Here is a 13,394-nt window from a genome sequence, read left to right on the forward strand (position 1 = left end):
GGTTTATTGTCTGGGCATTTCCCACCTGCGCCCCTGCAGAGCTGTGCGTCTCAAGCATTTTCAAAAGCACTTTATTGAGTGCCTACTCCATGCCTGGCGCCGGGCTGACTGTGCTAAGAGGAATGGAACACAATCCTTGCCATCCATAATCTTGGGCCAGCCACCCTTGCATTCCAGAATCACCCAGGAGGGAAGGACGAGTCAGGAACTGGCGTGCTCCTGGATCCAGGTCAGGTAGCTGGCCACGTCGGTGTACACACCTGGCTTGTAGCGGTCGCCGCAACCCGAACCCCAGCTGATGATACCTCGCAGGATGAGCTGGCCCTCTGCGGCCTCGTCCTCACACACTAGCGGGCCCCCGGAGTCACCCTGGGTCAGGGACACGTGGCTCAGCGCCCTTGGTCTGGGGTCTGCACTTGACCTGGTGGAGGGCGCCAAACCCCACCGACTCACCTGGCAGGCGTCGGTGCCGCCCTCAAGGAATCCAGCGCAGAGCATGCCGGAGGTAAAAGAGGTTCCGTGCACGTCGTGGGCGGAGCAGCGCTCCGAAGAGATGAGCGGCACTTGCGCTTCCTGCAGGAAGCTGGAATATTCCCCAGCCCCTGCGAACCGAGAGAGCTTTCCTCACACCCCTGGCGACTCTGCTTGCCGCCCGCTAATTGGCCTCTATCGCAGCAAGCCCGTGAGGAAGAGGTTGCTGTTAACACCATTTCATAGACAAGAAAATTGAGACCAGAGAGGAGCCGGGATTTGAATGCGCGGGGCGGAGCAGGACTGCTTTGGAACCCCACCCCCACTTCCCACCCAGTGTCTCTGAACAATGCTCCCCAACTAGGGAACCGACTGCCCCAATGCGATGCCGGCATCCTTGTTAGCCCTTGCATCGCAGCGCCCAGAAAGAACCGAGAGAAAGTGTGATTCTCTCTGTACCCCTTAGGAGACCTGGGGGAACCCCTCCCCCCCAGCAGTGAAGCCCAGGCCCTGGCAGGAGCAGACTGCAGAGACAAGGGCCCTGCAAGTCCTCCCAACCCACCAGGTCAGCGCCACCTGTCCCTAGTGGTACCAAAACTACGGGTTTCTCTCGCCTACCCCCGTGGCCAGATGTGCCCCCGCCGCCCCCAGCCGTTCGGCCTACCCTCGAACTGGTGGCCCCAGCCGGCCACCTCGCAGAGCGCGGCCTCGGGCTCGGCTGGGCGGGCAGGGCCGCTCGGCAGGCACACCGGCTGAACGAAAGGCGACGGGAGCGCGCAGTGGCCGTCCGCTGTCTCCTGCAGGCGCAGGAGCGCTAACGCAGGCGGGGAGGAGCGTGAGACCCGGACGCCGGGACTCGGAGCCCTCCCCCACCCTTTCCCCCCAGGGTCGCCGCCTGGGATCCAGCACGCACCCACGTCGTGCTGGTAGGTGAGGGGCGAGAAGGCCTCGTGCAGGTGGTACGCGCGCACGGCCAGCGTCTGGCACTGCTCACAGCTCTGGTTATGGCGGTCCTGGCCGAGCACCACCGTCAGCTCCTCCGGCGCTGGCCTGCGGGCGGAGGGGTGCGGGGGGGAAGCGCGCTCAGAGCCCGCCACTGGTCTCCTGCTCCTGAGCCCCTTGCTGGGTTGCAGCTTCCTCCTGGGACGCTGGGGAAGGGTGGGGAGAGGCAGGGCCAGGGTTCGGGTGTCGCGCGGAAGCTGGGCACGTAGGCGAGAGGAGCTAGGGTCCCGGGCGGGGCGCCGGGCGGGCGGGGACTCGCCGGTTCTGCAGGCAGTGAGCCGCAGTCAGCACCCAGCAGGAGGCGATGAGGCTGCCCGCGCAGAAACTGTGGCGCCAGTACAGCGCGGCGATGTAGGGGTGCGCCCCGGGCAGGGCCACCAGTCCCCCGACGACGCGGCTCATCGAGGACAACCGTTTCCGGAGCCGCTGTCCGCAGCCCGAACTGGGCACAGGAGTGGGCTGCTCCGGGGTGGCGCCCGAGGCTGTGGGAGCAGCCCAGGCTGAGTGCTGGGCCACCCACCAAGGGTTGGAAGGTCGCTCGCCGTACGCCCTCCGACTTCCCGCCCCTTCCCAACTACCTGGGGTCGGGGGCTGAGGCTTCTGCAATGCTGAAAGCGAGGGCAAGGGAAGGCCCGGGTACCCAGTGGGGACCCGGCTTGGAGACAGGCTCTGAGGAGCCGTCCCGTTTGGGGCCTGGCACCGTGCCAGGCGGCAATATTCCCAGCTCAGCCGGTCGCCACTCCACACGAAGCACCACGGGCGGGTGTCATTGTCCGGGTTCCTATAACCACGGAGGGGGCGCTGTTAAAGCGCGAGGAGCCCCAGAGGGCCCTGGGGCAGAGGGGGACGCCCTACCCGCCCTACCCGCCCCACCCACTGCACCGGCAGAAGGCATGGTTGCCTAGTCCCCAGTTAAGCGCTTGCTCTGCAGTCACTTTCTGATAGGTGGCCTCTGAGGCCCACGGTTGACACCGGGCGCCGGAGAGCGCTGTCTGGGCTCTACCGCGGTAGTCAAGCCCGCGGCCGTCGTAGCAGCGCGCCTCAGTGTCTGGGGAGAGAGGAGGCTCCTTGCAGCCAGGAACCGGTACGGCTTCCCACCACCCTCTCAGGCTCTTTCCCCACTCTCCGGACTCCCTTTCCGGGAGCCCTTCCTCCCTGGGGGCGGAGCTTCTGCTTCCCGCAAGATCCGGACTCACCCACATCGCAGATGCGTCCAGCGTAGCCGGCCCGGCAACGGCACAGGAGGTGGCCCTCCGCCTCTAAGCAGCTGCCCCCATTGAGGCACGGGTTGGTGCGGCAGACTGGCAGATGGAGCGCACTGAGCCACCTCTGGACCCAGAGACCCCCACAGAGAATTCCCCTTTCCTTGGACACACCACTATTTCCTAACAGCTTCTCCTCCCGACCTTTGGCCTTCCTCCCAGGCCAGTTCCCATCCACTCACCCTGGGTGGCCAGCAACTTGCAGTGAGCATCAGGACCCTTGCACTGACACTTGGCCACACCTGCCGGTTCAAGCCTATGCCATATTTCTTTCTCGTGGAAGAACTGGAGAAGCTGAGGCTCAAAGCACTTCTCTGGGGACAAAGGGGTGGGGGCAGTGGTCTCAGGAGAGGCTGGGATCTTGCCAAGTCCCTGGGGATTCAGAAACCTCTTCAGTAGGCCCAGGACTGCCCTGCTTCCCCAGCATCCCCTCCCCCGGCTTCACCATCTCCTTACCTCTCTGGCAGTGCTTCCCAGTGAAGTGTTCTGGACAGATGCAGTGTGGGTCATGTAGCATGTTCATACAGGTCCCTCCGTTCTGGCAGGGGCTGTGTTTGCTGCAGTGGTCTGAGAGGTGGACACAGTAGAAGGAAGAGTGGGGAGCCTGAGTCAGACAGCCTGGGTCATGGGGCCAAGTTCCTACCTAAACCTGCTTGTCTTGTGACCTTGGCACTCCTAAGTTTCCATGCTTTAGTTTACTCACCTGCAAAATGGGGCTACCTTCTCCAAGAACTTTTCCCTCTGGAGGGAGGGAAGGGTCTGGATGGGCCCAGAATACCAGGTGTATAGGGGCTGATGATACCCAGGAGAGTAACTAGTGGGGAGGAGAGGGCCCTGGGCCACCCCCAAAGGCTGTGTGTAGCACCTTTCACTTTCTTGGGCTCCAGGCAGTATGCCCATTGCTGGTCCTGTTCGAAGTTGGGGGTGGTAGCACACCTGTAGAAAGAGATAAAGCTTCCCTGCTCTGCCCAGGGCACTGCCCACCCTTCCCTCTCAGAGCCCCCTCTCTCCAAGCAGGTTTCCTTGGGCAGAAGGATGGGCAGAATCCATCTCCCACAGGCCCCTGCTCCCACCCCTTCTGGGTAGTCTTACCAGGGCCGTGGGCCAGGCCGGCCCCTGTGGATGCATTTGTGGTACAGTTGCCGGTTGTACCAGAAGGGAAAGTAGCAGGGCTCCCCAGTGACAGTGAGAACTGCAGAGATAACCCATGCCCTGATGATGTTCCCCATGGCCCCTGCCCAGGTGCCACCCATCAGGGCCTGGTTGGAAAACAGACCCTTGGAAAGATCACTGTGCCTTTGAAACTGCTTCCTGCCTAAGAGCTTCAGTTCTGTAATCAGCTAGCTAGAGTGGACTCCTGATTTCACCACCTACTAGTCGTGTGACCTTGGGCAAGTCTGCAGCCCCCCATACCTAGAAGCGTGCTTGCCACAAAGTAGGCACTTAATAAATACTACGTGAATGTAGAAGTCACTTGACCACTCTGAGCCTTAGTTTCCTCCTCTGTAAAATGGTAATGATAATAGTATAGTTGACCCTTGAAAAACCCAAGTTTGAAACGCACAGGTGTGCTTACATGTGGATTTTTTTCAATAAATACAGTACTATAAATGTGTTTTCCTTACGAATTTCTTTCTTTTTTTTTTTTTTAAGATTTTATTTATTTATTTGACAGAGAGACAGCCAGTGAGAAAGGGAACACAGCAGGGGGAGTGGGAGAGGAAGATGCAGTCTCCTAGTGGAAGATCCTGATGTGGGGCTCGATCCCAGAACGCTGGGATCACGCCCTGAGCCAAAGGCAGACGCTTAACGACTGTGCCACCCAGGCGCCCCTCCTTATGATTTTCTTTTTTTTTTTTTAAGATTTTATTTATTTATTTGACAGAGATAGAGACAGCCAGCGAGAGAGGGAACACAAGCAGGGGGAGTGGGAGAGGAAGAAGCAGGCTCACAGCAGAGGAGCCTTCTGTGGGGCTCGATGCCATAACGCTGGGATCACGCCCTGAGCCGAAGGCAGACGTTCAACCGCTGTGCCACCCAGGCGCCCCTCCTTATGATTTTCTTAATAACATTTTCTTTTCTCTAGCTTACTCTATTCCAAGAATACAATTTATAATACATCTAATGTGCAAAATATGTGTTAATTGACTGTTCACATTATCGGTAAGGCTCCTGGTCAGTAGGCTACAGCAGGCTATTAGTAGTTAAGTTTTGGGGAGTCAGAAGTTCTACGTGGATTTTCTACTGCAGTGGAGGGAGGACATCAGCTCCGCTAACCTTGTTGTTCAAGGGTCAACTATACAGTTAGAGTTTCAGTTTTGCAAGATGAAAAAAGTTCTGGAAATAGAGGGTGGTGATGTTTGCAGGACAACAGAACGTGCTTAATACCACTGACTTGTACACTTAAAAACGATTATGATAGTAAATTTTATATTACGTATATCTTATAATAAAAATAACTTTTAATGATGCAGATATAATAGTACAGAAAACATAATTTTAAATGAAGAACAAGTTAAAAACAGCATGTCAAATGTGGTCCTATTTTTGTACAAATATATTTACGTATGCATAAAAAAGAAATCTAGAACGACATGCTCTGAAGTTTGTAGGAGTGTTTTTTAGAAGATAGTGGGTTATGGGGGATTTTTTTCTTCTTTCGCATTTCTGTAATTTCTAAAGTTTTTACAATGAAAATATTGCTATTATTATTTTTTAAAACAGTACCAAGGCATCTCTCTATTTGCCGCATTTGCAAATCTGTGCAAATTTATTTGTAATCCCCAAACCAATTCTCAAGGTGCTTTTATGGGCATTCACGGACATGTGCAGAACGGTGAAAAATGCGAGGTGCCTGACACACATGTTCCCAGCTGAGGCGAAACAAGGTAGCACTCTGCTTCTTGTCTCAGCTCTTCTGTAAAGAAGTGTCCTTTTCACGGCCTAATTTAGAGCCACCTTTTTGAAATCGTGTGCTTCTGGTAGAAGCTTTTACTGTTGCAAACGGCCCCCAAATATAGTGTCGACGTCCCTAAGGGCAAGAGGCCACGGCAGGGGCTGTGGAGAGTATCCCTGTGGGGGATGAGCTTCGTGTGCACGAGTCGCAGTGCTGCTGGGCACGGCTCCGGCATTAACGAAGCAACAGTGCATTAAGCATCTTGAAAGAGAAGCACACATAAAACAAGGTTTTACGTTGACGATTGATGAAAATATTGCGACTGGAGCTCACAGGAGCCTAACCTTGTATTTCCTCTGGGAACAGCCGTTCAGTATTCGCTAATTCAGTGTTCTCGGTGACCCTATAGAACGTGACAACCAGGAATGACAAGACATGACGATCTACTTCAGAGGAGTCTCGGAAGCTTATATGAGATCGCGTCTATCGAACACTTACACAGAGTCTGGCATGTAGTATGTGCTCAATAAACATTAGCTGCTCTTTTGTTGTTAAAGGCACAATGGCACTTGCTGAGGGAACAGGAATAAAGGAGGAGAGAGGTGTCTTAGATGGACCTTTAAGATGCCAGTGGGATGGAGAGAGAGGAGGAGGACCTCAAGTAGGTGGTTAGGCAAGGACAGCGCACCTAGGTTGTCTCAGGCAAGAGAGAGGAAAGCAGTGTGGTGGGGTGTGGATGGATGAGGAGAGGAGGCAGAAGCAGGCAGGGTTGGGTCTGGGGGGCCCTAGTGCCATGCTGAGGGGCTGGGCCTGGCCTCAGTACACCAGGCTTACCAAGGCAGGGTCCACAGTAGTTCACAATTCTAGGCAAATATTGAGTGGTTGGAAGAAGGAAGGCAATGGGGAGCTGTGGCATGGCTTGAGGAGGGGGGAGACGCAGACATCCCCCATTTAAAAGGGAGCTTGATAAATAAAAGCTAATAAGAGTTTAATCATTTACCACGCTGCAGTCTGTGGGCTGAGTGCTTTGCATGGATTAACAACTCATTTCTCCTCCACAACCCTAAGAGGTTTACTATTCCCAGCCTATATGGTTGGGGAAGTTGAAGCTTGGAGAGGTCAAGTCATTTGCCCAGAGTCACCCGGCACATAAGTGATGAAGCCAGGATTCAGAGGCATTTAGGCTCCAGAGCCCTGCTCTGATCCCTCCTTGTCCATCAAGGGCCCTGGCCTCTGTGTGGCGTGACTGATGCCTGTGAGATGTACTGAGGGCAGGAGAAGAAGAGGAGAGGCTAGGGAAATGAAAGACTGGAAGGCACTGGACTGGGCCCTCAGATACAGCTCAAGCCCTGCCCTCAAGGAGAGTACAGTTCACTATCAGTGTGGGTCCCCAGTACCCATGGGCACAAGCCCTGGTGCACAGTAGACACTCTGGTCTGAATGCCAGCCAAAGTGGGGACACGGTGAAGAGTATCCAGGATCCCTCCCCTTGCTCCAAGGACCCCAAAGCACCATCTGCACCCTCCCCACCATACTGATTCCCACCTGAGGGTCTCTTGGGAGGTGCAGCCAGGGTACTTACCCACTGTATGCTCATCCACTCTGTGTTTATGCTCCTTGGGGGCTTTCCAGGGTGGAATCTCCAAGGGAGAGAAGAGGGCAGGGAATTTTCTCAGAAAGTCATAGCCTCCCTCTGATCCCATGCCAGTTCTCAGCTTCCTCTCACATCTCAGAAATGCGAAAATTTCCTCAAAAGACCTAGACCCTTCCTCTTCCCATTGTCTCCTCAAGGTCCCCTCCCCCAGAAATGAAGGCCATGTCCTCATATCCACCAGCTCTGGCTGTCTCTCTCTCTCTCCTCCACCTGGGCCTTATAGTTTCTTCTTGCCTTTCCAAACAGACCTTCCAGTCACCTGGACCAAAAGGACATGAGCAGAGACCAAGGCTGTGGTAGGGCCCCCCAGGGCCATCCCAGCACAGTCCTCCTGGTTCCCAAAGCCCTCACCAAAAGCGCTGACTCCAGGCTTCCCAGCAGGGACCCCAGGAACAGCAGACCCCTCATGGCGTCTGTCTGTTAGTCCAGCTGCTTGCCCAGGAGTCCAGATCAATAGGATTGGTCAAAGGTCCCTGAGTCCTGGGAAGCAGGGATTGGTCAAGTTGCCCTCCTGGGCCTGGCAGGGCACAAGCTGTTTGTGGAAAGCCGAGCAGAGCAGCTCCCTTGCTAGGCCCCCAAGGGCGGAGGAGCTGGAATGTGGAGTGTGTGGATAGAATGAGGAGCTGGTCTCCCCATCTCTTTCATAGATAGTGGGACTGGAAGCAGGAAGAGAGACTTTATGTTTCAGGTCCTCCTGAGGGGAAGTTAAGGAGATCCAACAGAGGTTTCCTATGTCAGGGATCTTAGAGTCCATGGGAAATTTATCCGTATTCTATTGGTACCTAAAATTAACCACAAACTTTGCAGCTTAAAACAATACCCATTTATTTACAAATCTGTAGGTCAAAAGTCTGACACTGTGTGACTGGGTTTTCTGCTCAGGGTACCATGACACCGATCAAGGCCGAGTTCTCTGGAAGGTCTGGAGAAAAATCCACTTTCAAGGTCATTCAGATCATTGGCAGAATTCAGTTCCTTGCATTTGTAGGACTGAGATCCCAATTTGCAGGCTGTCAGCCAGGGGCCGGCCTCAGGTCCTAGAAGCTGCTTGTATTTTTGCCATGTGGCCCCCTCCACCTTCCAAGTCAGCAACAGAGACTCGCCCCCATGTTGACTCTCCCTCACACTTTGAATCTCCTCTACCAGTTAGAACCCCATTCCATTTAAGGGCTCACCTGATTAGGTCTGGCCCACCAAGGATAATCTCATTTTAAGGTCTGTTTATTTGGTACCTGAATTACATTTGCAGCATTCTTCTACAGAACACCTAGATTAGTGTTGTATTGAATAACTAGGATAAGGTATGCATACAGCACGGATCCTCAGGACCATCTTAGAATTCTACCTACCACAGAAAGGGAACCAAGAAAGTAAATGATCCCATGAGAAAAATGCTAAACCAAGAGCTACTACTAAGATGTGCAGTTGGAGCACAAGGGAGAGAGATGGGGTGGCATTATTGTTTCTCCTGCCCCAAAACCATGTACTGTGGTTCAGTAGTGACACCCTGATTTTCCCTTTGGGAGCCACTCCTCCGTCATCCTCTCTGTGTCTAGTGCTTCTAGCCCTACCCTCAGTTCTAGGGCTGGGTGTGTGACCTAGGTCTGGCCAATCAGAGCATGGTCACTCTAGACCACAGCCATGAGTTCAGGGATAAGCATATATATGTTTGGCCAATCAGAGGCAGCCTTGGGACTTTTGCCAGGACTTTTGGGAAAAAGACACTTTCTTCCCACTGGTGTCACCAGGAATGCAAGCCTGGAGATGGGGGCCATCTTTGTCACTGCTTAGGGAGAGCCTGCCTGAGAATGAAGCCTACACATAGGAAAAGCAAAACAAACAGGGAAGGAAGGATGGAGGGATGCTGTGGGAGTCAGCGTTCTCTGTTGATCCTCACCTCCTGGGATGCATGCCTTTGTACAGTCTCTTCCCACACTGCATCAGAATCAGAGCTGCTCTTTGTGTCCAACAGAATATGGGAGAAGCCCAGGTCATAAAAAGGATTGCAGTTTCTGCCTTGGTTTCTTGGATTGCTCACTCTAGGAGAAGCAGCTACCATGTTGTGAGGACACTTAAGCAAACCTACAAAGAGGCCCATGTGAGGAGAAAGTAAAATCACCTGCCAACAACCAAACCCAGTTTGAATGGGCCACTTTGGAAGTAGACAATGCAGCCCCAAACAACATCTGGCCTGCAACCTCATGGGAGACCTCAAGCCAGAACCATTCAGCTAAGTTGCTTCTGAATTCTCTCTCTCTCTCTCTCTCTCTCTCTTTTTGGTATAATTGATTCTTGAACTTCAGAAACACTGAGAAATGCTAATTGGTTGTTGTTGTTTTAAGCCATAAGTGTTAGGGTGATTTGTTACCCAGCATTTGGTGACTAATACAGATGGACTGATTCCTAATGACTTACCCCATCCCTCAGCTGAGGCAGGAGTGGGAATGTGATCCATACCTGGCCAATCAGAACACTGTGTCTCTCTGTCCTCAGTGGTTGGTTCAAAACGAACACCTGACCCAGACCAAACCAGTCAGAGGCAGCCCCACGAGTTTTGCTGCAGTCTTCAAGGTGGAGGCTTTCTCCTACCATAGAAGTTGCCTCATTGGTAAGAAGTGAGCATGGGACAGCTGACTGCTGTCTTTAACATCTCAGAGAGTAAACCTGCCTGAGAATAAAGACAATGCAGATTAAAAGCAAAGTCAGAATATGGGAAAGACAAATTTTGAGTGACACTATTTGAGACCTGGGATCCAAAGACACATAAAGTCAGAACTACCACCTCTTCTTTTCAGTTACTTAAACCAATAAATTCCTTTTTTTTTTTTTTTTTGGCCGAAGCCAGTTTTAGTTGTAACCAGAAGTCCTAACTGATGCAAGACTTCATGTACTGTTACCAGGAAGTTCCTAAAACAAAACAAAACAAAACAATACCCCTCATGATTACTCTGTAAGTCAGTAGCTTATAAAATAGGGAAATAATGAGCTTAAAAGCAGGGACTGGAAGAAAAAAAACAGCAGTGAACTTGAATCAGGAAACCTTCAATTCCATCTTGGCCGCTGACACCCACCCCCTCCTGTATGACCATGGGTCAGGGGCTCAGCTTCTATGAACCTTTTTTAAAAAAAAAATTCAAGTTAGTTAACATATAGTATAGTATCGGTTTTCGAAGTAGAATTTAGTGATCCATTCCTTATGTATAACACCGAGTGCTCATCACAACAAGCGCCCTTCTTAGTGCCCATCATTCATTCAGCCCATCACCCCACCCACCTCCCCTCCAGCAACCCTCAGTTTGTTCTCTATTGTAAGGAGTCTTTTATGGTTTTCCTTCCTCTCTGTTTTTATTTTGTTTTACTTTTCCTTCCCTTCCTCTATGTACATGTTTTGTTTCTTAAATTCCACACAAGAGTGAAATCATATGGTATTTGTCATTCTCTGACTGGCTTGTTTTGCTTATCATAATACACTCCAGTTCCATCCACATTGTTGCAAATGGCAAGATTTCATTCTTTTTGATGGCTGAGTAGTATTCAATTGTGTGTGTGTGTGTGTGTGTGTGTATGTGTGTGTGTGTACCACATCTCTCTCTCTCTTTTTTTTTTTTTTGAGAGAGAGAGAGAGAGAAAAGATTGGAGGGGCAGAAGGAGAGGGAGCGAGAGAATCTTTTCTTTTTCTTTCTTTCTTTTTTTTTTTTTTAAGATTTTATTTATTTATTTGACAGAGAGAGACAGCGAAACACAAGCAGGGGAGTGGGAGAGGAAGAAGCAGGCTTCCAGCAGGGCAGGGAGCCCGATGTGGGGCTCGATCCCAGGACCCTGGGATCACACCCTGAACCAAAGGCAGATGCTTAACAACTGAGCCACTCAGATGCCCCAGAGCAAGAGAACCTTAAGCAGGCTCCACGCCCAGCGTGTAGCCTGACACAGGGCTCAATCTCACGACCCTGAGATCATGACCTGAGCCAAAATCAAGAGTTGGGGGCTTAACCAACTGAGCCACTGGAGACCCCCACATCTTTTTTATCCATTCAACAGTCAATGGACATTTGGGCTCTTTCCATAATTTGTCAGCCTCTATGAACCTTAACTGCCACATCTCACTAGAGAGGGAGGGGCACTCACATGGCCTGGCCCGCTTGTTGAGATAGCTGAATGCAAATGGTGTGGTCCTTAAGTGTCTGACCTTGGTTCCAGCTCAGGGTCCTGATCTCAGTGGAGTCTGCTTAAGACTTTCTCTCCCTCTCCCTCTGCCTACCCCCCCACCCCCCCTCAAATAAATAGAAAAGAAAGTAAATAAATAAGTCAAGAAAGAAAGAAAGAGAGACAGAGAGAGAGAAAGAAAAAAGAAAGGGAGAAAGAGAAAGAGAGCTAGCAGAGCCTGGTATATGGTTAGGCTCAATCTACAGAAGTTTGCAAAGAAACTTTCCTGTAGAGACACACTGCCCCTTCTCAGCAGTTCCTACACATCTGTCCCAGTTCTTCCGGCACATCTGGGTGTCTTCCAACAACTTTGGACTAGAACAGAAGGGCACCATCTTCTTGCTCTGGCTTCTGTCTTTGTAGAGCTGGGACATGGGTCTATGGGATGAGAAGTTGGAAGCCATCTAGTTCCTGCTCACAAATGTCTGGATACCCACACACAATACCCCACTTCTCTCTAGCAGTGACTTGGGGCATAAATTTCAAGAGGTGGCAGAACTGCCTGTTCAAAGACAAGTTTAGGGGACCCGAAAGTACTCAGCCTACCATCCTTCACTCCTCCTCAGTTGGTGGCACCATTTTTTCCCAGTTATTCAGGCTGTCACCATGGAACCTTTTACAAATGGAAGCCACTCCTTCCTCCAGACTAGTGCTATCTGGCAGAAATTTCTGTGATGATGGAAATATTCTCCGTATTGTCCAATATGGTTGCCACACACGGCTATTGGATCTCCTCAAATGTCACACCCTGAGACCATCCCCCCCTCACACTTTAGTATTTTGTCATAATGTCTTAATAGCACCTACCACCCTCTGAGACCATTCTGTTTGATTATGCATGTTAAGCAGAGAGCTTGGCTATCTTGCTGACACCACTGTATTCCCCAGCACCTGATTCAATGCCTGGCACAAAGCGGGTGCTCTGTATTTTTGGATGAATGAATGGATAAGGATCAGAGAAACCTGGCTGAATTCGGTTCTGCCTTACTCTTACTCGCTGAGTTTGGGCAAGCCTCCGTTTTCTGTTGTGTGAAGTGGGAGTGGAGGGAGTAGGATGCTGGCCTTGTTTTCTGCCAAGCTTCTGGCCTGGAGCCAGCCGCTGGACTCCTGGCACTTCTGTTCTCCACCTGTATAATGGGTGTGAGCTCACCCCAACATCTCGGGGTGGTAGCGCTGCCTTATAAGGCAGCAGAGCCGAGGGCGGGCGAGGCCGTGTGGGTGGGGAGAAATCACAACATCCGGCTGCGGGGGCGGGGCGGGGGCCGGAGGCCGGGGAGCCGCTGGGGAGGCCACCTCCTCTGGACTTCTCCCCTCTTCCGCTGTGCGCTCTCCAGAATGGGCCAACCCAAAGGAATATGGCTGAACACATGGCTCAAAACAGTTCGCAGCCGGCCCTCAGGAGGCCCAAAACAGCAAGTGCATCCACTACAAACCTTAGACAAGCCAAGGCTAGTCAAAGGGACCCGAGCCACACCCCCATCGGATGGCCCAGTTAAAGTGCAGCGAGGAGAATGACTGACGCCCCTTTATCCAATTAAACATCCGGCCTCCAGGGCGTGACCCAGAGGACTCACCTCCGTTGTCCCAGCAGAGGGCTCGGCCCTAATTGGCAGTTCGCTATCCTACGAAGGCCCAGAAATTCGAACCTAGGGGCTGAACACCACCGCAGACCAACCAGGAAGAGATGACGTATTAAGTCCCGCCTCTCCGCTCCTCGGAGCGAATCCCTGGCTCGGAAGGCGGGGGTTACTGAAGGGGCCGCTTAATGGCAAGACGGCGCGGGGAGCGCCCGCCTGGTTATTGGCCGCGTAAAGTAAACAGAGGGCAGGGCTGGGCGGGCCGGCGCCGGGGTGGCCCCCGGGAGGGGGCGGAGTGTGCGCGGCGGGCGGCGGCGGCCGGGGAGGCC

The 13,394-nt window shown here is 52.5% G+C and overlaps 1 protein-coding gene across 7 annotated transcripts; it reads right to left on the reverse strand.

The window, feature by feature from the left end:
- Positions 1–55: 55 nt before the first annotated feature.
- On the reverse strand, positions 56–7,759 carry F12 (coagulation factor XII). 7 transcript variants are annotated; one of them, XM_026511079.3, is made up of 14 exons: positions 7,637–7,759; positions 7,214–7,271; positions 3,828–3,927; positions 3,601–3,671; positions 3,192–3,302; positions 2,918–3,049; positions 2,670–2,774; positions 2,356–2,521; positions 2,052–2,254; positions 1,733–1,955; positions 1,385–1,521; positions 1,136–1,285; positions 454–602; positions 56–369 (listed from the first exon to the last, which is right to left on the reverse strand). In XM_026511079.3, the coding sequence occupies exons 1-14, from the start codon at positions 7,691–7,693 to the stop codon at positions 202–204; spliced, it is 1,830 nt and encodes a 609-aa protein (XP_026366864.2). In that variant the 5' UTR covers positions 7,694–7,759; the 3' UTR covers positions 56–201. The 7 variants fall into 7 exon arrangements, with proteins under 7 accessions (XP_026366864.2, XP_057168347.1, XP_044244540.2 ...); XM_057312364.1 differs by having other exon boundaries at positions 56–602; positions 7,637–7,746; XM_044388605.2 differs by lacking the exon at positions 1,136–1,285 and having other exon boundaries at positions 7,637–7,728.
- Between the last annotated feature and the right edge of the window lie 5,635 nt (positions 7,760–13,394).

This window comes from Ursus arctos, unplaced genomic scaffold, assembly GCF_023065955.2.
Source record: "Ursus arctos isolate Adak ecotype North America unplaced genomic scaffold, UrsArc2.0 scaffold_15, whole genome shotgun sequence".
NCBI lineage: Eukaryota > Metazoa > Chordata > Mammalia > Carnivora > Ursidae > Ursus > Ursus arctos.